At 41.9% G+C, this 22186-nt stretch overlaps 1 protein-coding gene across 2 annotated transcripts in view; it reads right to left on the reverse strand.

The window, feature by feature from the left end:
- Positions 1-13921, reverse strand: part of SMOC1 (SPARC related modular calcium binding 1) — a 69680-nt gene extending 55759 nt beyond the window's left edge. The window contains exon 1 of one of the 2 annotated variants that reach the window (XM_081186331.1): positions 13573-13921. In XM_081186331.1, coding sequence (XP_081042457.1) covers positions 13573-13677 — 105 coding nt within the window. In that variant the 5' untranslated portion in view covers positions 13678-13921. The remainder of the gene's footprint in view (positions 1-13572) is intronic. The other variant, XM_081186332.1, reaches the window with a different exon arrangement.
- Positions 13922-22186: the final 8265 nt, after the last annotated feature.

Consider the following 22186-nt stretch of genomic DNA (forward strand, 5'->3'; position numbering starts at 1 on the left):
ATTGTCGTTGACCAAATGCCTCCCGATTCAATCTTTAAACACCTGCTAAAACTTCTTCTAATCCACCAGGCTTATGCAGGCAATTAAAAACACACCTTTCCATGATAGTTGATGGCCTCTTATTTTGTTTTATTGTCATTCGTTGGTGTGTGTATAACTGCTTTCATTTTTTATGGTATATAAATACTTTTATAAATAAAATAAACAATGATTCAGATAACTGTTGGCCTAAGAGAGCACTGCAGTGTCCACTAATGCAAGCTTTCTGCGCACTTACAAAGACACAATTCAAAAGGTGAAAGTCTCAGCATTTCCTTCAGTTTACCTTATCACTTTTCCCCAAGGATCCAACTAAATTTACGTCAGAACCGTCCCAAGAGACCAGCATGCGGATAGCGGCATGCGCCACGAGGAAAAGTCAGAGTCACTGCTGTAAACACCATTCTTACAACTGGTGCAACAATTGTGTAAACCTTTATGTATTTCTTTATTGTTACATTTATAGCCCCCTTGTCCTGAAAGTTGCTCAAGTTGACATATGTGATTTTCCCACTCTATCTTCACAACAACTCTGAGGTGGGTTAGGCAAAAAGAAGGTGCCTAGCAAAATGTCACCCAGCAATCTTCAAGACTAAATAGATCTGACACGAGGTTTTCCAGACCCTAGTTTGAATACTCCAATCACTACACCACATAGGCTCTCTTTCAAAACTAAAGAGAACAGGTATATAAATCTGATAGATGTTTTCCAAGTCCAAAGCTGCTAAAAACACACAAAGTTCCAGGCTTGTTGGCCTGGCCAAAGCAGGCATTTCTGAAGCGTGCATCTGTGCACAGTAACTTCATTTTCAAAACCAAAACCCTAAGCTCTACAGATTTAAAATCAAATTATTCTCTATGCCAACTCACTCTTGTGGAGGAAGCCTATACAAACAAGAGCTGACAGAAGACACATGAATTCTACACTTCATGCAATGTAGGCCATGGTTCCGCATTTGTTCCCCTGCCCCTTTTAATCTACGATTTTGCCTCTTGCCTAAACAAACACATTACACAAATTTCCAGGGTTTGGGGATTTTGTTTTATTTTTTGCAGTGTGTTGGTAATGGTGCAGGTGTTAAATAAAAATCTGTATAAAATAGCCTATCCTGCTTTTTTGCCAGTGCTTTTTTGCAATAGTACTCACTGGTTCATAGTACCATCACCTCTTTCCTTGCTGCCCATGGCAGCCATTTTGTGCTGGTGTCCACTGCATTTTTATCAAGGTATGAGTATCAGCACCTCATTTTTTTTTTACCCCAAAAAGAGCACTGCATACCACATTTTGAAAAGCTGAGGAAGGGTCATAGCTATGTAGGTATTTTGGCAGCAGCATTTTAAAGCAGTACATGTATTTAAGGCTGGATAAAGAGTTTCTCCTCTGCCGGGGGGTGTGTGTGTGTGTCAAATCATGGGTCCACATAAAATAAGCACCCTATCTCAAACATGCAGCCAGTTCTGAATGTGTTTAACAGCACAATATATTTATATATCACTGTCAATTGCGGCTCATTTTCTTGAGCTACCTGTTCTGCATGTAAATCACTACTTTTAAATGACACAGTTGCAGCTTTTGATTGTAATCTCTGGAGGCCCAATATCAAGTGTACAGAGAAAGCAAGCACTTGTGATACTTTACGTAACCCCCACCCCCTACTACTAACACTACTACTACTATTTCAGGACTGGCCAATTTTACATAATAGAATAGTGGATTCTGTGGGGGTGGAAACAAGCAGGTAAAGGGCAGCGTTGAATACTTTAGGTTTACGCTCTGTACCCAAGTTTCAGGATTCAATGATCTTTTGAATGCTGCTATAATACGGCATCTGAGCCCACAACAGGATTTTGCAGTAGCCTCTCTCTTCTAAATGCACAAATTCTTGGGTGACTGCTACAGGAAGCCTTTCTGAAGTATTCAAAAGAGGACTTAAACCCTTTACTTTTGAACATGCATTTACACAGGTGCACGTTTATAGCTGCTTCCCGGACTAACTCCAGCCTCCTCTGACCTGGGAAGGCAGCAGAGGTGAGATAAGAGAGGTCAGAAGATAGCTAAATTTGCCAGGCAAGAGCATCTGCTCTTTCTCTCCACACCTCAGCACCACTGCTGACAAAAACAACAAACACTGATTAAAGAACTTTTAATGTCTGAGAAAAAACAGGTTTCTTGCAGCTGCTCAGGAGCTGGAAGCACTTTTAGGATTTTGCTTGGGAAAGGTCTGCCCAGACAAAGGGGGGGGGGAGAGGTTTGGTGATCACTTTATTTAGAGCTCTCATCTGTGCACAATGCACATCATAACCTACAACTGAGCAGTTTGGGCAAGCCTTTGTGAAGCTGCAATCAGCACCCAAAGAACTTCCCTGCAGCAGAAAGAACAAATTTGGACTGATTATCATCATTCAACCAAGGAAGAGGAAGTGAGAGATAGAAAACAAAGGAGCTGGGGCAGGAGCTCACAGCCAAACGATACTATCATCTGTGTGTATGACATGAAAAGCATGGCATCTATTCTTTTTCTTTGCCGCCCAAGTTATCTTAGTATCTTTTTTCCAATCTACAAATGGAGAACTGAGACCTCATTTGCAAAGCGACCAGATGCCGAAATGTGCAGCAAGCCTATATCAAAGATAGATGTATCAAAGCACACCATCTTGCTTTATTGCCACAGTCATCCTTTACAGCTGTAACTTAATTCATCATTAGCATTCAAGTGTGTTTTCCTTAAGTCCTCCTAAGGCGGCATCATGACTACTTGGCCCAGTCAATTTATACACAAACAAAATTACTAATGCATTGCTTTTAAACTAAGTAAACAATGCAGATCTCCACAAGCTACAGGCTGTCTATATATCAAAATGTTGAAGGTACCGTGGATTAACACAACATCAGGCTATTCCATATAAACAAAGCTGTACAGTGGTACCTCGGTTTACGAACTTAATCCATTCCGGAAGTCTGTTCTTAAACTGAAATTGTTCTTAAACCAAGGCACACTTTCCCTAATGAGGCGTCCCGCCACCGGTACCCTTCCACTATTTGGCTTCCGTTCTTAGACCGAGGTAAAGTTTGCAAACCGGGACACTACTTCTGGTTTTGCAGAGTTCGTAAACAGAATAGTTCATAAAAAGGCCTGTCCTTAAACCGAGGTACCACAGTATAGGGTTGTATCCAACAGCAGTCATAGTCAAAACAGACGGGCTGAAATTAATGGTCTTGGCTAACTTAGGTTCATTGATTTCAATGGGTCTCCTCGGGGTAGAATTTAGTTGGCTACGACCCATAAGCATTTTGACATTTCTCCCTTCAAATTCTAGGGTGCCAAATTTTCTTTATGGCTTCACCTTAAAGGTACTGCCAAGTAGTAATATTAATGGGTCAATGTTGCTTTTTTCTGTTTGATTTGCCCAGGAATCAAGCCAATTCTAGCATTGTTTCCTGGTAGATCAAAGACAAGCAGAGTTAGCATGATGATCACCGCATCACAAACACAACTAAGGCAGTACCAAGCCCCTTAACTATGCATATTGTTCCATATGAGAGTTATTTTACACAAAGAGACAATAATTTAGTGTGTCTGCTGATGCTTAATGAACTTGCTGTTTAGCAACCATTTTGCTTGTTTGCATGACCCGTTAAAATGTTGTCAGAAGCACCAATACATAATGAACAATTCACAATTCTAGTCCAAAACTAAAATTTTATTATGTCCTTCATGTTTGCAGAGAGTAAATATGTGGATGTAGGTACACATGGTGCTTTAGGATGCTGCAGGGACAGGATCACTGAAACTCACTGGTTGCACAGCAGTATGTGCTGATGAAATTCACTCTGCCCAATATCACATCTCCATCTGTTGACTTAAGGGTGACTGGTTCTTAATGCTACACTTATTGCTTTAATCCATCACCTGTCTCCTAGTGGAGATAAATGTTCTGACCTGGAGATAATTTCCTATAAATACACAGCATTTAAGAAATGTAACCAAGAAATATTTGCAGCCAAGAAATGAAATAAATCAGGTCTTGAATTTAGGGTAGGAGACACAACATTTGAGTGATACAAGCTGAGCTCTTCTGATTTGCCAAGTGGTAAAATCCTCACCTTATGCTGTATGTTTCTCCTCCTCACATAACTGGTTCCTCCCTTATAAGGAAACACTTAGATACTGATGTCAGGGCAGAAAGTAAATTGTACAACACATTACAGGGGAAGAAAAGGTAAAGAAAAGACATCTTGTGCTAAGAGAGTAGCTCTGCACTTAGCAGTGGTTTTTCCATTTAACCTTCCAGAATATATTTTGAATTTCAGGATAAAGCCATTACAGCTTTCCTTGTAACAATAACCAGAGGCAACGGTAACTTAACACTAATGCAACTGGTATTTTAAACCCTCACCCCACAATGGCTTGCAACCCTGTTCCAACTGACTAGTAGACCAGGATTATTTTATGTCTCTATTCTAGCAGTCGTTAAGGGATGTGTAAATGTTGTAACCATTTGGGGCTTTTAAAGTTATAAGCATATAGCTCAGTTGGTGGAGCACAAGACTCTTAATCTCAGGGTTGTCGGTTTGAGTCCCATGTTGGGCAAAAAGAATCCTGCATGGCAGGGGGGATGGACTAGATTACCCTAAGGATCCCTTCCAACTCTACAATTCTATGATTTAAGGTGAGTAATAGGAGGCATTATAGAGGGGCATTCAATGAATCTGAATGTTTGAAGATCCAAGGCAGATAAAAGGTAGTACAGTAAGCCAGCAACTTATGCGCATTTAACTTGTGAACATTCAGCTTTATGTGCAGGGGCAGGGATAGAAAGGGGGCAAAGGTTCTTGGGAAAATGACCTTGGCAATCCTGCCTGCCATTGAATCCAATCTACAGTGGTACCTCGGGTTAAGAACTTAATTCATTCTGGAGGTACGTTCTTAACCTGAAACTGTTCTTAACCTGAGGTACCGCTTTAGCTAATGGGGCCTCCCGTTGCCGGTGTGCAGCCACTGCGTGATTTCTGTTCTCATCCTGAAGCGAAGTTCTTAACCAGAGGTACTATTTCTGGGTTAGCGTCTGTATCCTGAAGCGTCTGTAACCCGAGGAACCACTGTATTTTGACTATACACAATTTTGGCATTAAGTGCAATCCCCTGAACATAACCTCTATGCAAATTGCTGACTTACTGCATTTCTTCACGCAGCACATTGTAAACTACAGAATTCACTCATAAGAGGCTAGGTCAGTTGCTGGGAGTTGCAAGTGAGGAGAAGACTATGGTGCCCTGGTCCTGGTTGTGGGCTCCCCATGCACATCTGGTTGGCCACTGAGAACAGGATGCTGGACTAGATAGGCTATTGTCCTGATCCAGCAGGGCTGTTCTTATGTTCTTATTACAAGAGCATAATCATTTTACTGGACAACTTATTATACACCTTGTTCCTGCTGCATGAAATGGTTCCCTTTTTTAAAGTCTCCATTGATTTATTATAATTGAACAGAAATATTTCAAATCTGTGTGACGATCCAAGTGCTTAATGAGCTCAGCTTTTAGACAGTCTCACTCTTCATGCAGTTGTTTTTTTCTTGTGCTAGTTCTTCTTGCAGATCCTTGAGGACTCTCGCTTTGCAGCAGGTTTCTATAAGCTTCCTCCAGCATAAATGACTAAAAGGAGTTATCTTGTATTTCAGCGCAGCTATATTCTGTCCAAGTGTCTGTATTTTGTGCAGCTCCTGCTTTGGGATGCATCCAGTGTATTCTGGGGGGTCAGAGTGCTGAGACTCAGAGAAGAGCAAACAGGCTTTAGCTGAACTCCTGGTGCAAAAGGACTTTGTGATAGCAATGTATAAGATCAGTTTCAATTTGCACAACTCAAGAGACCCCATGATGTCCTCTGCCAGTTAGAGAAATGTTTTGAAATACTCCAATGGTTTGCTCACTGAACTGCACCCACGCTAATCACAGCCTATCCAAACTCACAGTAAAGGTAACAGCGCTGCACATGTTTTGCATTTTACATGGGAGACCACCAACAGAATATTTATTGTTTTGTGGAGGAGACAAAAATTGAGTTTGACTGCTTGTGGTCACTGAAGTCCTTGAGTACTTTCTGGGGGAAAGAAGGGGGAAAGTCCATGTTGTGCCCTACCCTTAGGGCTCAAGGCACATGGCAATTCTATACAATATGAAGGCACCCAGTTTCCTATCTGGAGATTCACAATTTAGATTCAGGCACGAGAGGAGGGGAAGAAAAGGGGACAAACACACATGGCCCACTGTGACTCTTTCTGGCAGTAAGCTGGTGGAATTTCCTTCCTTGGAGGTTTTTCAGATGATGTTGGATGGCCATCATGTCTATTTTAGTTGAGATTCCTGCATTTCAGGGTTCAGATTAGATGACCATCTGAGTCCCTTCCAATTCAACAGTTCTATGATTATATGAAGTGTGTATCTTAAGATGCAGACTTCATGCCAATCCACTTGGATCTTGACAGCAGCTTTCTATTATCAACTGTCAAATTTATAAGGCTTTGATTGAAGCAAAGCCACAAGACGACCCAGCTGAGTTTTGCGGCTCATCTGTTGCTTGTTGTATTTAAAAGCCGCTCATAGGCTGTCCTTCACTTTTTGTTGATTAGGTCTAGGGAGCCTGAGAATGAAGAAATGTGTGTCTGTGTGTAGTCAAAACATTTCCTCACAATTGAGATAAAGAAGCTTGTTGAGATTATATTGGGAACATTTTTTTCATCAACACAACCCGATTCTCAGGTCTCCTAGTGTTGTTTTCCCCAGATGGCGAAAGTACATACAAGTCCTTTCTGTTTCTCAAACATAAGCAACCAGAATAAGTTTGGGAATTGTTGCTCTATGCAAGGTAATTCAGTGTACACAAACTGGTGGGCATGGGAAGGCTCATTTTGGTATGGCTTATGTGTTCATTCTGTCAGGCCACACGTGCTTTGCATTTTTGTTGACACTATATGTAAACTTCTGCTTAGAAAGGGATTAACATTAATTCTATGAACAGAGTATTTACGCAAGGGTCTCCAGGACACATTTTGACATGTGCCAGACAGAAGACACATGTACTCCCAAACACAAACTGCATCTTAAGATACAATCTGATGGATTCTCACAACTTTTGTTTGGGTATTATTCATATAGAGGCAACATTATCTTGCAATGGGAAGAAGCCAGCTTCCTTTTTGAGAGATACCACAAGTATCCTTGGCACTCTTATTTAAGGAAACTAAGCCCTAGAGCCCTATCCCTGAACTTCTCACTGCTCAGAGAATGAACAGTGTTTTAACAGGAGAATTCGTATGTTTTTCAGGGCACTACGCTCTCAGGCATTAAATATTTTTTAATTTGCTTATACATAATCTGTGCTGGGCCCTTCCAAACACTTAAATTCTCATACAAACCTTTTAGCAGATCATCTGCAATAATTCTGATCCATACAGCATCTCTTCCACATAAGTGATGTTGCAGGGCTGGGCACAATCTTATTTACTGCTTGCTTGTGGACTTGTTATTTGCAGGGAGCGGGGTTTTAAGAAAACACATTGGAACTTGGAAGATGTTAAAGAGCTGCGTATCATGATTCTAGAAACATGAACATTTGTTTTTGGTTTTGTACAATAAGGCCTGCAGGGAAGGAAGAGTAAGAAACTATTTACAAGCTACTTGAACACTAGTTGCATATGCCAATACATGCTGAAGTGTAGAGCTGTCACCCATGCTGGGTAATTTCTTGTGGTTGCAAAGTCCGAATCTAAAACCCACAAGCACACAGTTTAAATGTATTGCAAGCAATGGAGGCTGTATCCAGTGTTGGTAATACTCAGAACAGACCCACTGAAATTAATGGTCAAAAGCATTAATGTAAATGGGTCTACTTTGAGTTGGGCCCAACCCTGAAGCAGCAACAGAATTCCAACACAAGAAATGAGAAGGAAGACTTTAGTCATCACTTCACCGCAGGAAAGGAATTTATTATGACTAACTGGCCAAGATAGTATTTAGTACTGAAACCATGAACTGCCTCACATATTTAGGTACACTAGTCAATACACCACATCCAATGGAAGAACAATCACACTGGGCACATACTTTCATAAGCTATTTATAAACCTAAGCAAAGTTTTAAAATTAGGATGTGCAGGCAAATATTATGTTGTGCTTTTCTCCTGAAAGGGGTTAAAACATCTCTACAGCATGTAGTAAGAACAGTATTTTCCTACCTGTCCCAACCAATAAAATATATTAGGCTCCTGGTAAGGAATTGGGGGCGGGGACGGAGAGAGAGAAAGAAAGACACAAGAGAACACAGGGCAGTGTGAAAGGTATTACCAACCAGCATTTATTTCGCAGAACTAAAGGTTCCAGACCTGAACGTTATGTGCCTCATTGTAGAGACCACAAGAGCATGATTGCATAATTAAGAATGGTAGAATGGCAGCTACTTGTATGAAAAAGAACAGGCCTCTACCAATCCACAAGGGCAAGAAGACTTGATTCACTGGTGCGGGCCTCTGCTGAGTGTGACAAGAGGATCCCACACCTCTTCTCTCCCAGCTTAGGAACAGGAAAGTAGTTGTTCTTCATTGCACTGAGCTTTAAAGCAAGCAGAAGCAGTATGAGCTTGCCACAACAATTCTTCATCTACATTTATTACTGAAACACAAAGAACCAGTTGCCTAAGAAGTACTGGTTGCAAGTACTTGTACAAGTTGGAAATGATCATGTACAATTTTTTCCCTAGTCAAAATAAAAAAATTCCTTCCAGTAGCACCTTAAAGACCAACTAAGTTAGTTCTTGGTATGAGCTTTCGTGTGCATGCACACTTCTTCAGATACCTGAAGAAGTATCTGAAGAAGTGTGCATGCACACGAAAGCTCATACCAAGAACTAACTTAGTTGGTCTTTAAGGTGCTACTGGAAGGAATTTTTTTATTTTGACTATGGCAGACCAACACGGCTACCTATCTGCAATTTTTTCCCTGTGCAGGACCTATGTCCATTAAGGGGGGAGGGACAATGATTTCAGGTAGGTAGGTAGGATGATTTCCAAACCCTTTCTAGTCTAGTACATCCTTATGCTGCAAGCTGTTATCAGGTAGCTGGCTAGTTACAGCAGAAGTCCAAGGAAGCTGCGCTTCCCAAGTCCTCCACCATCATAAACATTCACACAAAAGAGCTCTACAGAAATAGTGCCAAGACCGATCCCCAATCCCACTCTTTGGCCTATCTCATACTTCCATCTCATGCTCAGATTACCTTTAAAAGCTTTCACTATACTGTGGGAAAATTCAAACAAGAAGGGCCTGATGGAAAGTATGGAAGAATTCTCCTGCATATAAATGAACAGACTGATACTGTAGGTAAATTAATCTACAGTTGGCAAGCCAAGCTGACAAAGTTGGTAGGTGGGAGAAAGTGGGGGGGATTAATTCAAGTGTGATTAGTTATGTTTTCATCTTTTCTTGCTGACACACAGCCAGAAGTTTCTTTTATTCTTTTCTCCAGAAACTGTTAATCTTTCAAACATATAGGGGACAGAAAACTCAGATGTTTCACTATCTCTATCCAATTTAGCAACATATATTTATTATCTAGTAGATTCCACATTCCAGATGACACAAAAAGGTTGTGTCCCCTTTGAAACAGCTCACTATGTTTTGAAACACTACTGTTTAAGTATTTTTAAAAAATTAAAAAGGCAGAATAGTCAGGGATGAGAGTTTATTTATACAAATATGTATTTGTTTTTGTAAAATGGGTCAGTTACTCTTCCACAGAAGGGGCTGCAGAAAATTCTTGAAAAAGGTTCTATTTTCTAGTCAGTTTCAGTATTGTGATACATTAGAGAAACCCAAGGTGCATCATACATTTCAAACACATTGAACGCACATCAAGAGCATAAGATTTTCCCCAAAGAATCCTAGGATGATAGTTTCTTTCTCACATAGCTACAATTCCCAGCCACATTACCAAACCACAGTTCTCATGGTTCTTTGGGGGAAGACATGCACTTTAGATGTGTGCTGGATATACTTTAAATGGATAGGGCTCTTTTCACCATTACAGTGGTACCTTGTTTTGAGTCCACCCTGTTTAGGGTCCATTTCGTCCAATGTCCAAGGCAAACCCAGAAGTACCGGAATGGGTTACTTCCAGGTTTGCTGCTCGTGCATGTGCAGAAGCGCTAAATTGCGTTTCACACATGCGCAGAGTGGCGCTTTGCCAAGCGTCCCTTTCGTCGAGCATCCGGGACTCCGGAACGGAACCCAGATGCAAAAGGAGGTACGACTGTAGATGGCAGTTTCTTGAAACCATATTATAAACTAGTTATCCAGCCTGAAAGTTTAGCCTATAAGGTTATTTTCTCATAGGGAGCAAACTTGTGAAGCTTCACAGGGAAGAAGGAATGCATAGCCATTTAGCATACAGTGGTACCTTGGTTTAAGAACAGCTTAGTTTATGAACAACTTGGATTAAGAACGCTGCAAACCCGGAAGTAGGTGTTTTGGTTTGTGAACTTTGCCTTGGAATAAGAACATGTTCCGCTTCCTGTTGAGTGTGTTCCATTTGTAAACTGATTCCCCCGCTGCTAAGGGAAAGCATGCCTTGGTTTAAGAATGCTTTGGTTTAAGAACGGACTTCCAGAACGGATTAAGTTTGTAAACTAAGATACCACTGTACAAGGTGCGCAATATGTATTATGTTGGGCATTCTTCTCTAGCGTCTTGTGGTGTCTGGTAAATCCTCCAGGCAAGTTTCAGGCATCAACACAACTGAATTGTGGAGCTGTCCTGTTTTCAGCATCTTCTCCATAAATACATGCATTTATAAAGGGAGTGCTATTACCTAGCCTAATATGCTAGGGAATGTAACTACTGCTAGAATCAATCTATGGAATGAGAGGGGAGGCAGACTTCATCTAAATCCTTTCAGTGTTTTTTGACATCTTGATAACATACGCAGAGAATAAAATAGCCTCTTTAAAAAGAAATGACACTAAGTGTTTCATTTGATCAGGAGGGGAATCTTATTATTAGAATAACCATCTGGCTCCATCAACTAGGCAGTTTTAACACTCAGGGATAAAGCACTGTAAGATTTGTAGGATTCAGGGGCAGGACAATGCCATCATTTCCAATTAAACAAAATGAATTCTGTGGATTCAGATTTCCAGTAACTTTTTGCTACTCTGCATCCTCTAATTTTGGGGGAAATCAAAACTCTGATCAAGCTACAGCACTGATTTCACATGCTTGCTACTCCCCCACCTCCCAAACAAGTGGAAGTAATTCCTGAAGAGGATATTATTTAGCAAGCCAGAGCTTTACATCTTCCCCCTTACTGCAGATCTCATAACAGGATTAGAGAAAACTGAGTAATATGGCTTAGCCACTATAAAGCCCTGCAATGAATTATTCAAAAAATGTTTTGTTATGCAGATGGCAGCGTAAAGCACAGCATATTTATACTAGTGACAGCTTTATTGGCAGAGCCTAATGGTCAGGGGAAAGTGTATCAGATAGGATAACCCCCTTTGACTTTCAACATGCTAACAAACGAGCAGGCAAAAATAAAAGCCCCATACTTCTCAAACAAATCACTTGGGAAGGGGGAGGAGACGGGATTTACGAGTTAAACATCCATTAAATCCACAGTTTTACACTGAAGAGGAAACAAGTAAAGAGTTTTAAAGGGCATAGATCTTCCACAACAAAGATAGGGGACGTAAAGTTCGCTGCAAACCAGGAAGAAAAAGAAGCTTTAACTCAAGCACCATCTGAAATTAAAAGTTTGTTGAACCCATGTAGCAAGAAAGTGGCAAATCAGCAGCTGCTTTTTATTGGGCTTAGGGGTCTCTTGAAATAGCTTCTATTCCTCAAAAAGATACTGTGCAGGGAGCAATTAGAGAGGCTTGTAAAGTCAAGTATATAAAAATGGTCTACGTGGATTTAGTTTGATAGACAAGCGTATGTAGTTTATACGGGCTGGCATCAGGATTAGTGTGCTTCGCTTTTCAGCTCAACTGTTCCTAATTAAAGCCCTCAGATACCACAACACTGGAGCTCATGTGAATACTTTCCCAAAGAGAGATGCCACCATCATACCGAGTAGCATGGCTTGGGGATAGAAGTGCTTTAGGTATACACTGGAACTTTAGGTTAAAGCACTCCATGCACACAGCAGAGACCCTGCTTTTCGGCTGCCCTTTGAATTCAAAGATTTGTGACATGCACTGGAACATTTTGCCACATTTTAGATGTTGTTGTGCTACACATCTCATAAAAGGGGCTAGATGAGGTATGACAGAAGGATGCTTTTTTCTTCCTCTATACTGCTTAATAGTAGGGTGTTCTTAAAACATTTTTACAGTCTAGTACTAAGAGATAGTTCACCAGCAAGCTGGAGAAGAGGGTTCTTCTCGCCTTCTCCTCAGTAACAGCTTCAACTCCATAAACCTTCCAGTCTTGAACAGGGCATTAGATTTAGTGCATAAAATATATAGTACACATACCTGACTTTCCAGCTGGAGGGGTACTGTGTAAGGACACTTTTTAGTGCTTTCCTCAGATCTACCCCCACAATATAGAAGGAGGAGGGAAATGCCTGGCTAATATAGGCTGTTTTATCATTGTTATTTGAAGTCAGCCTATTATCATTAATGGAGCTTTTTCTCAGGTAAGTGAATATAGGACTTCAGCCATAAATGGTTAGAATCCAGAGTTACTCTGCACCAGTCTGAGGTGTGCTATTAATTTTAAAACATCAAAGAAAGCAACTGGTTCTCTCACAAAATATTTTTGGAAATTGTAAAATATTCCCTTTTCGCAAATGATTAAAACATAGTTCTCAACCCTTGTAACCTGGACTTGATGCAACATCAGTGTTCTTATGGGGCATTTAACTCGAGGGCAAACAGATTCATTTACTCCCCCTTTGAGACATAAAAAAGGGGAAAGTCCTAAAGCTATGTTTGGATAGCAAGGCAATTTTGTTCAATGCAAAATTAACAAGAGAATGCTAAATTACTCCCTGACCATATGTTCGCCGCACTGCAGTTTTAGCCCTTCATGTTGCGCCTGGGCTTTTGATCCTGGGGATCAAACCACAACAATTAAAAACAAGGCTTAAGAACCCAAGCACGCCCCCCCCACCCCTAGAGGAGTCTGTCTCCCACTTGCCCCACAAAACAGCTCCCCAGAATGGCTGAGCTCCATCTCCAACAACGTGGGGTCAGGAAAGGCACACTGAACCAGTAAGTTGGTGGTGATGGTTTTGTGTGTGTTTTTTTAAATACATTTTCCTCAGGCTGTCTTTCAACAGCCAGTTATAGGTATGAAAGGGAAAAGCTTGCTTTAAAGGAAAAACTTTTCCCCAGCTTCAGTCAAGCCGTTTAGAAGTGACCAGCAAGCCTTATCGAGAAGGAATCTAAACCAGGCGAGGCGTGGCGCAAACTTGAACGCCCCCTCCTCTTCCTCCCACCAGAAACGGCGAGGCAAGCAAGCGAGTTCCACTCACCCGGGGCCCCGTCGCGCGGTGGGCAGAAACCTGAGGCACCACAGCCAGCAGCAGCAGCGCCAACAGCAAGCGAGGAGCCCCGGAGCCCCAGCGTCGTGCAGGCATCGTCAGGGGTGGGGAGGAGGAGGAGGAGAAGAAGAAGGGGAGAAAACGCGGCCACAAAACTTCCCCCTTTCGTCGCTGGTGGCTGAAGGTGTTGGCTTTGGGGTGGCTTCTTCAGCTTGCTGCTTTCCTCCCCTTTGGAAGCCGAGAAAGCCGAGCGAATTCTCCCGCCTTCTGTTCCCCACAGCGAGCGCGTTGTGCCCCCTCCAGCTGCAACAGGTTAAATGCCATTCGGAGGAAGGATTCCTATTATAAAGCGCGCGGCTGGGGCGGGGCCAGGCGAGGCCGGGCCGCTTGACGGACAGCTTCCCTGCGCGGTCAAAAGCGTGAGAAGACACATCCCCACATACATGTGCTTTATCTTTCGCTACTCCTGGTTTTGGGCAATCTTTTGAATGTTTTTACATCCCTGCTCTTAACGGGTTTCTTCTCATCGAGAGTTTTCATGTTTTGGGTTCTGTTTTTAGAAACGAGGTTTTCTTTCCAGTCAAGCGGTATATAAATGGCGTGAAATGAAAATTATAAAGGGCAGCAGCACAGCCTTCACCTCTGTGCTTGTTTTGCAGCTGAAATCGGCCCATTTGTGCACTCTCTCTCACACACACACCACAAAGGACACAGAATAATAGAATTGACATTTTGTAGAGATATAAAAGTTCCACCCCAAGAAGGAATCGGAAGCTTGATTGAAGTTAGGATACAGTCACAGTTCGTTTTTCCCCCCAGTGGGCTGGCCAATCCGAAACATTTTCTACCCAGAAGTAGTACTTCAGTAATAAATAAGGTTGAACTTTTTTAAATTCTGGATAAAATAATTTAATTTTGGAGAGAACAATTGGACTAGCATCAGAAGCAACCTGCTAAAGGTTCGCACAGTCCCATCTGTCAAGCTTGGTGGTCCCTATGTCAATAGTGGTTGATGTGTATAAAAATGAAGGAACTGAGGCTTTGGATCACCAAAAATGGTTCACAGCATCTTGAGCACACACACCCTTCCCCCCCCAAAAAAACAACAACCCAGGGCTGCCAGCTGAAGACATTTTGGTGCCAGCAGCAGACCCCAAAATGGCTCCTCTATTCCCCACCAGGGAAATGCTACATCGGGAGCAAGGGAAGAAGAAGGTTTGACATTGGAATCTGTTGCCTAGGTGGATCCTGCTACCTGAGGCAGTCACCTCACGGATGATTGTGGAATGTACATCTCCAGCATTGCATGAAAAGTGGACATTGCTACCTTTCCAATAATAATAATAATAATAATAATAATAATAATAATAATAATAATAATATTTTATTTATACCCCGCCCTCCCCTGCCAGAGCCGGGCTCAGGGCAGCTAACACCAATAAAATTACAATAAAACATAATGGGGACAAACAAACAAAAAAACCCAATTTATTAAAATACATGCTAAAATACAATTTAAGATGCAGCCACATTTTAATAGTAGCCCATAAATCAAAAGCATAAGGGGAGGGAAACATAAGGGTCAGACTGAATCCAAACCAAAGGCCAGGCGAAACAGCTCTGCCTTGCAGGCCCTGTGGAAAGATGTCAAGTCCCGCAGGGCCCTAGTCTCTTGTGACAGAGCGTTCCACCAAGTCAGGGCCAGTACTGAAAAGGCCCTGGCCCTAGTTGAGACCAGTTTAACCACCTTGTGGATTGGGACCTCCAGTGTTGTTATTTGTGGACCTTAAGGTCCTCTGTGGGACATACCAGGAGAGGCGGTCCCATAGGTACGAGGGTCCTAGGCTGCACAGGGCTTTAAAGGTCAAAACCAGCACCTTAAACCTGACCCTGTACTCCACCAGGAGCCAGTGCAGCTGGTAAAGCACTGGATGAATGTGATACTGTGGCAAGGACCCCGTAAGGAGCCTTGCCGCTGCATTCTGCACCCGCTGGAGTTTCTGGGGCAGCTTCAAGGGCAGCCCTGCGTAGAGTGAGTTACAATAATCAAGCCTGGAGGTGACCATCACATGGATCACTGTGGCCGGATCAGGGCGAGAAAGGTAACTACTATGTAGTTTCATATGCTAGTGTGACTGGTCCCTCAAAGTAGAAATTATTATGCATAAATGTCAAAGCTTACGGGTATTTTTTTCTACTACCTTTACTGGGCCAAAAGCTGCAGGGAGTTCAATGGGATTTATTCTGAAGAGCATGTGGTATGCATACCCCTAAACATTTTGTGAATCTAAGTTTGGCCTCATTGGAGGGTAGAATTTCAATATGAGTAGGAAAATGATAGTACCCCTAAACATTTTTAAAAGAAAAAAAAGCACTGGGTATAGATGTAATAGTACTAAGTTTGGATGGGAAGTTAAGAACCTCACACATCATCTATGGTAGAAGGAGAAGGGGCAGAAAGCCCAAGCATTGTGGCTGAAGGAAAGGGGCAGTAATAATAATAATAATAATAATAATAATAATAATAATAATAATAATAATAATTCCCCAGCCACTCTGGGCGGCTTCCAAAAGAATATTAAAATACTATAATACATCAAACATTAAAAGCTTCCCGAAACAGGGCTGCCTTCAGATGTCTTCTAAAAGCCTGGTAGTTGTTGTTCTCTTTGACATCTGGTGGGAGGGTGTTCCACAGGGAAGGCGCCACTACCGGAGTGAACAACTGGAGTTCATGTAGGAGCCTAAAGGGAAAGAAAGATGGGGGTTGACAAGAGTCCTAGGGGAAAGACTTCACCCTGGGAGAATTGGGTTGTTGAGGCTAGAAGGTTTCTCTGCTTTTAGGAGTTGCACTGAAGCATTTTTCATCAATGCAGCATTGGAACTTGGTGGTCCCTAAGGAGACAGGGGAAAGAACCAGGGTGATAAAATGCTGGATTTTGCATCTTGATTTGAACTAGCCAGGCAAATCTGTCTGTGGTGTTATTATCATCACCATCATCATCATCATTTGCAAATGCCTCCAAGTGATTTATAGCAACAACACAGTGAGGCAATAATTAAGAAGGGTGCTGTTGAGCTTTATGTGACCGTTCAAAAAAAAATAAGTAATTTTAGTTGGAAAATGCTAAGGAAAGCAGGACAGAGGGATTCTCTAAATCTCAGTTATCAGGGGTCACTACAGAGTTTATAAATTATGGGTGCATCTCACAAGGGAAACTTGCAATAAAGCCAGGCAGAAGCGCTGGGTCATGGCGCTGGGTCAAGCAGGTGTCTGGTCAAGATACTAGCAACCAATACCATTAATTTTGTGTTTCCCCCCTCCTCATTTTAGCTTCTTCTTACAATGGGTCGTATTCAGCTAAGTTTTACTCAGAGTAGATAATTATTGCCTGGGACAGAATGCATCATGACCAGGGTTAGAATGGTCAACACAAGAAAGACATAAATTCCTTGAAAATTAAGTGGGATACAAACAGTGTTAATTGTAGCAGCATTTAACCATTTATTAGGTTCAGCACACACAAATTACTCGGAAAAAATTCTGTAGTGATGTCTGTGCTTAAAATGTACACATTTAATCCATTACTAGACTTAAAAAGAGCAAATAAAGGAAAAAGTATATAAGCTAATAATGTGTGGTAGCAAGTTGTGCTAACTAAAGTCACTTGTTTTGCAACTGATGCTGAGCAGAGAGCAGATGTTGAAGAGAAAAGTGAAAAACGATCACTAGATTTTGCAGATTATTTGAAGAACTGGCCCTTCTACTTCCCCCTTAAGCATTTGCATCATTGCTTTTTTCAACGGCCTTTTCTTACAGTTGAAATGCACTGAGTAGATAGGCAAGATTTTTCACCAAAAGCATCACTGCTATATATTTGTATACATTACACTGCCAGCACAACAAAGCAACAGGGGAAAGGCCTTGTTGCCTAAACTTAGTTTAAGTTTACTAGGGGTTTTTTAAAAAAAATCTACAGAAACTAATAAAAATTTTAACTTGTTTAAAAAAGGCCTTAAGCCACTTGTTTCTACACCAAAATTCACATTCTTGAGGCTTTTTATAGGCTAATCATGAATAGCATTCTGAAAAACAAATATATAATACCGTAACAGACCCCAATATTAAGAAACTCCTCCGTTCCTTATGGCTATTGTAGTACTTCCCCTCCTCCCCACCTACCCCCCATTTAATTAAGATTCTGATTGGTTCTGCAGTCTGCTAGCCCTTGTACAATTGTGGCTTAACTCCCTGTTTGCCAGATACCAGCCAGAAGCTTCATCTTGTATTGAAATTATGATTGACAAATTCTGTTCCGGATGGTCTCCTGTGTTTTCAACAGCTCAATAATAGATATTCTATAGGGAAAGATTTCCTCTTGCTCTCCATAGTAGAAAAAGCTTCCCCAGTTGAATTTGTGCCCGGCATACAACTATGAAATCCAAAACATAATAATAATAATAATAATAATAATAATAATAATAATACTAATAATAATTTTTTTTTTATTTATACCCCACCCTCCCCAGCCAAGGCCAGGCTCAGGGCGGCTAACAAGCAATAATAAAAACAAGTTGAATGATTACAACTTAAAACAAAATTAAAATACAACATTAAAATATTGAAACATTAAAATATTAAAATGCCTCATTAAAATGCCTCATCGCAGGAGGAGAAGGAAAGGAAAAAAGAAAGAGAGCGAGGGAATCAAATTGGCTCCAAGCCAAAGGCCAGGCGGAACAACTGTATTACAGGCCCTGCGGAAGGAAATCAGATCCTGCAGGGCCCTTGTCTCATGAGGCAGAGCGTTCCACCAGGCCGGAGCCAGAGTTGAAAAGGCCCTGGCTCTGGTTGAAGCCAATCTAACTTCCTTAGGGCCCGGGACCACTAGGGTGTTGCTATTTATGGACCTTGAGGCTCTCCGTGGGGCATACTGGGAGAGGCGGTCCCGTAGGTACGTGGGTCCTAGGCTGTGAAGGGCTTTAAAGGTCAAAATCAGCACCTTAAATCTGACCCTGTACTCCACCGGGAGCCAGTGCAGCTGGAAAAGCACTGGGTGAATATGCTCCCATGGCAGAGACCCCGTGAGGAGCCTCACTGCAGCATTCTGCACCCACTGGAGTTTTGGGGACAGCTTCAAGGGCAGCCCCACATAGAGCGAATTACAGTAGTCAAGCCTGGAGGTGACCATCGCATGGATCACTGTGGCCAGGTCGGAATAGACAAAACACTGTTCAAACAAGCAAATGAGGCCACCGGAGGAGCACAGCTGACTTTACCTACAAACAAGTTACCGTATCTAATGTCTGATTTGTAGTAGTTTTTCATCTGTGCATATTCGTTTCTGTAGTACAGCAAGCTGAAGCAGAGAAATGAGGCTTTCTTCAAACTGCTCCAGTATAATCATGGCTCACAAACTGTCTAGCTTTCCTGCTGCAAGGGAGGGCAGAGATTTTTCTCAACCAGAATCTCTGGATTCTGAAATCAGGAGAAAGAGACAGAGAAAAAAAGAAAGAGACAGAGAAAGGCCTGGAAACGATGCCTTATGAGGAACGGCTAAGGGAGCTGGGCATGTTTAGCCTGGAGAAGAGGAGGTTAAGGGGTGATATGATAGCCATGTTCAAATATATAAAAGGATGTCACATAGAGGAGGGAGAAAGGTTGTTTTCTGCTGCTCCAGAGAAGCGGACACGGAGCAATGGATCCAAACTACAAGAAAGAAGATTCCACCTAAACATGAGGAAGAACTTCCTGACAGTAAGAGCTGTTTGACAGTGGAATTTGCTGCCAAGGAGTGTGGTGGAGTCTCCTACTTTGGAGGTCTTTAAGCAGAGGCTTGACAACCATATGTCAGGAGTGCTCTGATGGTGTTTCCTGCTTGGCAGGGGGTTGGACTCGATGGCCCTTGTGGTCTCTTCCAACTCTAGGATTCTATGATTCTATGATTCTATGATTCTATGAAATGATTGCTCTGATTACTCGACCTTGGTCATAATGTTCCATAGTGTGAAGCAGGTGCTCAGACCAAGATACTTCCAATGGCTCTGGGCTCAGAGCACACCCTCATAAGAACCTGTAAGCATATCAGATGCTTTAATCAATGTTTGATGTTTTATCCCGCTTTTAATATTCTGTTGGGAGCTTCCTAGAGTGGCTGGGAAACCCAGCCAGATGGGTGGGGTATAAATAAATAGATTATTGTTGTTGTTGTTGTTGTTGTTGTTGTTGTTGTTGTTGTTGTTGTTGTTGTTGTTATTGTTATTATTATTATTATTATTATTATTATTATTATTATTATTACTCAAGACAAAGGGAGGCTGTTTCCAGACACTAAAATAGGGTGGTGTGTTGTAAACTTTTACTTCCTGGTATAGCGCTTATCAGGACAGAACCAAATTTTATTTGTGAGCTTTCCACAGACTTCTTGTTCAGTTCTGGTTAGTGCTTAGATACTACTACAAGCATGATTATGTTTGAGGTTTTAAAACTTTGTGTGTGTGTGTTAATTTTTCTGCATTTACCAGTTCCTAAAAGAACAAGCTGGTTTGCAAACAAATCAAGACACACCTTTAGTTTTGCTGTTATTTTAAAAACATATTTTCTAAAAATTACCCTCCTCTTTTGACCCCTCCTGCCACAAACAATATACAGAGAGCAACGTTTCACTAAGCAGAAATTGCCTAGAACCAGATTTCTGGTATACCCCATTGTGGTATATATTAACTTTATCTTATGATTGATAGACACTGCCAAGGCAACTTAACAGAACAGATGTGTGTGTGGGGGGGGTGCTGCTGTCAAAGGACTTTTAATGCTCTCCTCCCTTGAACCCTGTACCTACAAAGCTGTTTGTAAAAGAAGCGTGAATCTAAAAGCTTGGGGGAAGGGGAGCAGGAGGGATTAGGGGACATCTGAGGAAAGCAGTATAAAATCGCACCAAAGGATAAAAGGGGTGGGGTGGGGGGTGGGATGAACCTATAACCCCTTTCCCCCACTTACTCCGTTAACAAATATGCAACCAATTAATGTAATTGCAGAGTTATTTATGGTGCACAAAAAAGACCCCAAGAGCCAAGACTGTAGAGATAAAAAAAATAAAGAACCTCACTCCCTCATCTCCTCCTTTGCAGTTACTGGCTTGTGGAGTCCAGGTGTCTTATAACCAGAAAACATGTGCACTTTGTTTGCAGGTGCAACTTTCTGGATGGAGGTGAGGCAAGGAAAGGGATGGCAGGGATGGAGGAAGGGAGCAGAGAGCGAAAGGGTCTCTCTCAGTTTCAAACTGTGACCAGACAATATGGTTTGTTTGTTGTTCAGTTAGTTCCCCTTCGGAGTCCACAATAGCCCTACTTAATCCTTCCCCCAATTACTCTTTCGGACAGCAGCAGCACCAACAACATTTGCACACAAGGTGGTTGTGGTGGGAATACAACTCGGTCGTAACTCCATAATTTAATTGTCTGGGATGACAGTTCGTCTACTTTTCAGCGTCCTTCAGGAGAGAGGCTTTAATTAGAACTATTGAGTGGTCCGAATTGGCGCAATTAGGGTCTGCATTAATTATTGTTGCATGTGCTTTTTTTGAACAGTAAGGCGTTTGTTGTTGCCGTTGCTCTTGCTGTAGCAGTAGAGGGTCAGACAGGGGTGCCAGCTAATGAACTAGGAGAGTGCAAATTACCTCTAAAATGGTAGGGCAAGTGTAACACACACTTGAGAGGAGCAAAGAAATCGCAGCGGGGGGGGGGGGGGGAATCGGCTGATAGGCACGGCCTGTGAGAAACAAACCCTTCCTTTTAAGCTCTCAGCTCCTTTAGTTCACTCTAAGACCAAGTTTATGCCTGCAAAATTTTATGATCCACCTGCCTGAATGCAATCCATCAGTCATAGGTCTCCAGCAGGCACCTTGATTAAGACTCTTCTTTTTGATGGGACTGCAAGAAGAAGGGATGTAGCCAGCACCTGAAAGACCACAATACATGGCTAGTAGATTGTGCCTATTGTGCAAAACCATAAGTCTAAAAGGGAGCAGAAAGGCATTTAGATCCCAGGCCAACACCTCCCCATTTCTCCCAAACAAAGGGAAACTCATTTGCTTGCCCTCAAGAAATGAATGAATAATGAATGAATGAAATTAACTCTGTTAAGATTTCTTTAAAATTACTGTTTGTGGTTTAATGTGATTATGGTCTTACACAACTCTCTCCTGTCAAAATCAGTACCGGTACTTTTATTTTATTTTTCTTCTATGGTATATAATAATAACATTTGAAAACCTAGCATAGAAGGAAATCAATGCTGTATGTTGTTGTTGCTGCAATTCATAAAGCACTTCATATTCCAGCATTCACTTTGGCTGCTATCTCCCCAACTTAGGCTCACTCTAAAATTGCACACTTCCCACCCCTGGAGCTATCTGTTCTCACCCAGGAGCATCCACAATCATTCTACCACCCCCTTCCCCCACTCAGCAAAATTATATACTTCCCACCCCTGGAGCTGCTTGCTCTCAAAAGCACATGCACAGATATGCGCCTCCACAGGCACATACCTCCACATGTGGTGGGAATGTCCCAAAATCCAACAACTCTGGACAGCAATCGTACA

This window comes from Podarcis bocagei (assembly GCF_964188305.1).
Source record: "Podarcis bocagei genome assembly, chromosome: 1".
Lineage (NCBI taxonomy): Eukaryota > Metazoa > Chordata > Lepidosauria > Squamata > Lacertidae > Podarcis > Podarcis bocagei.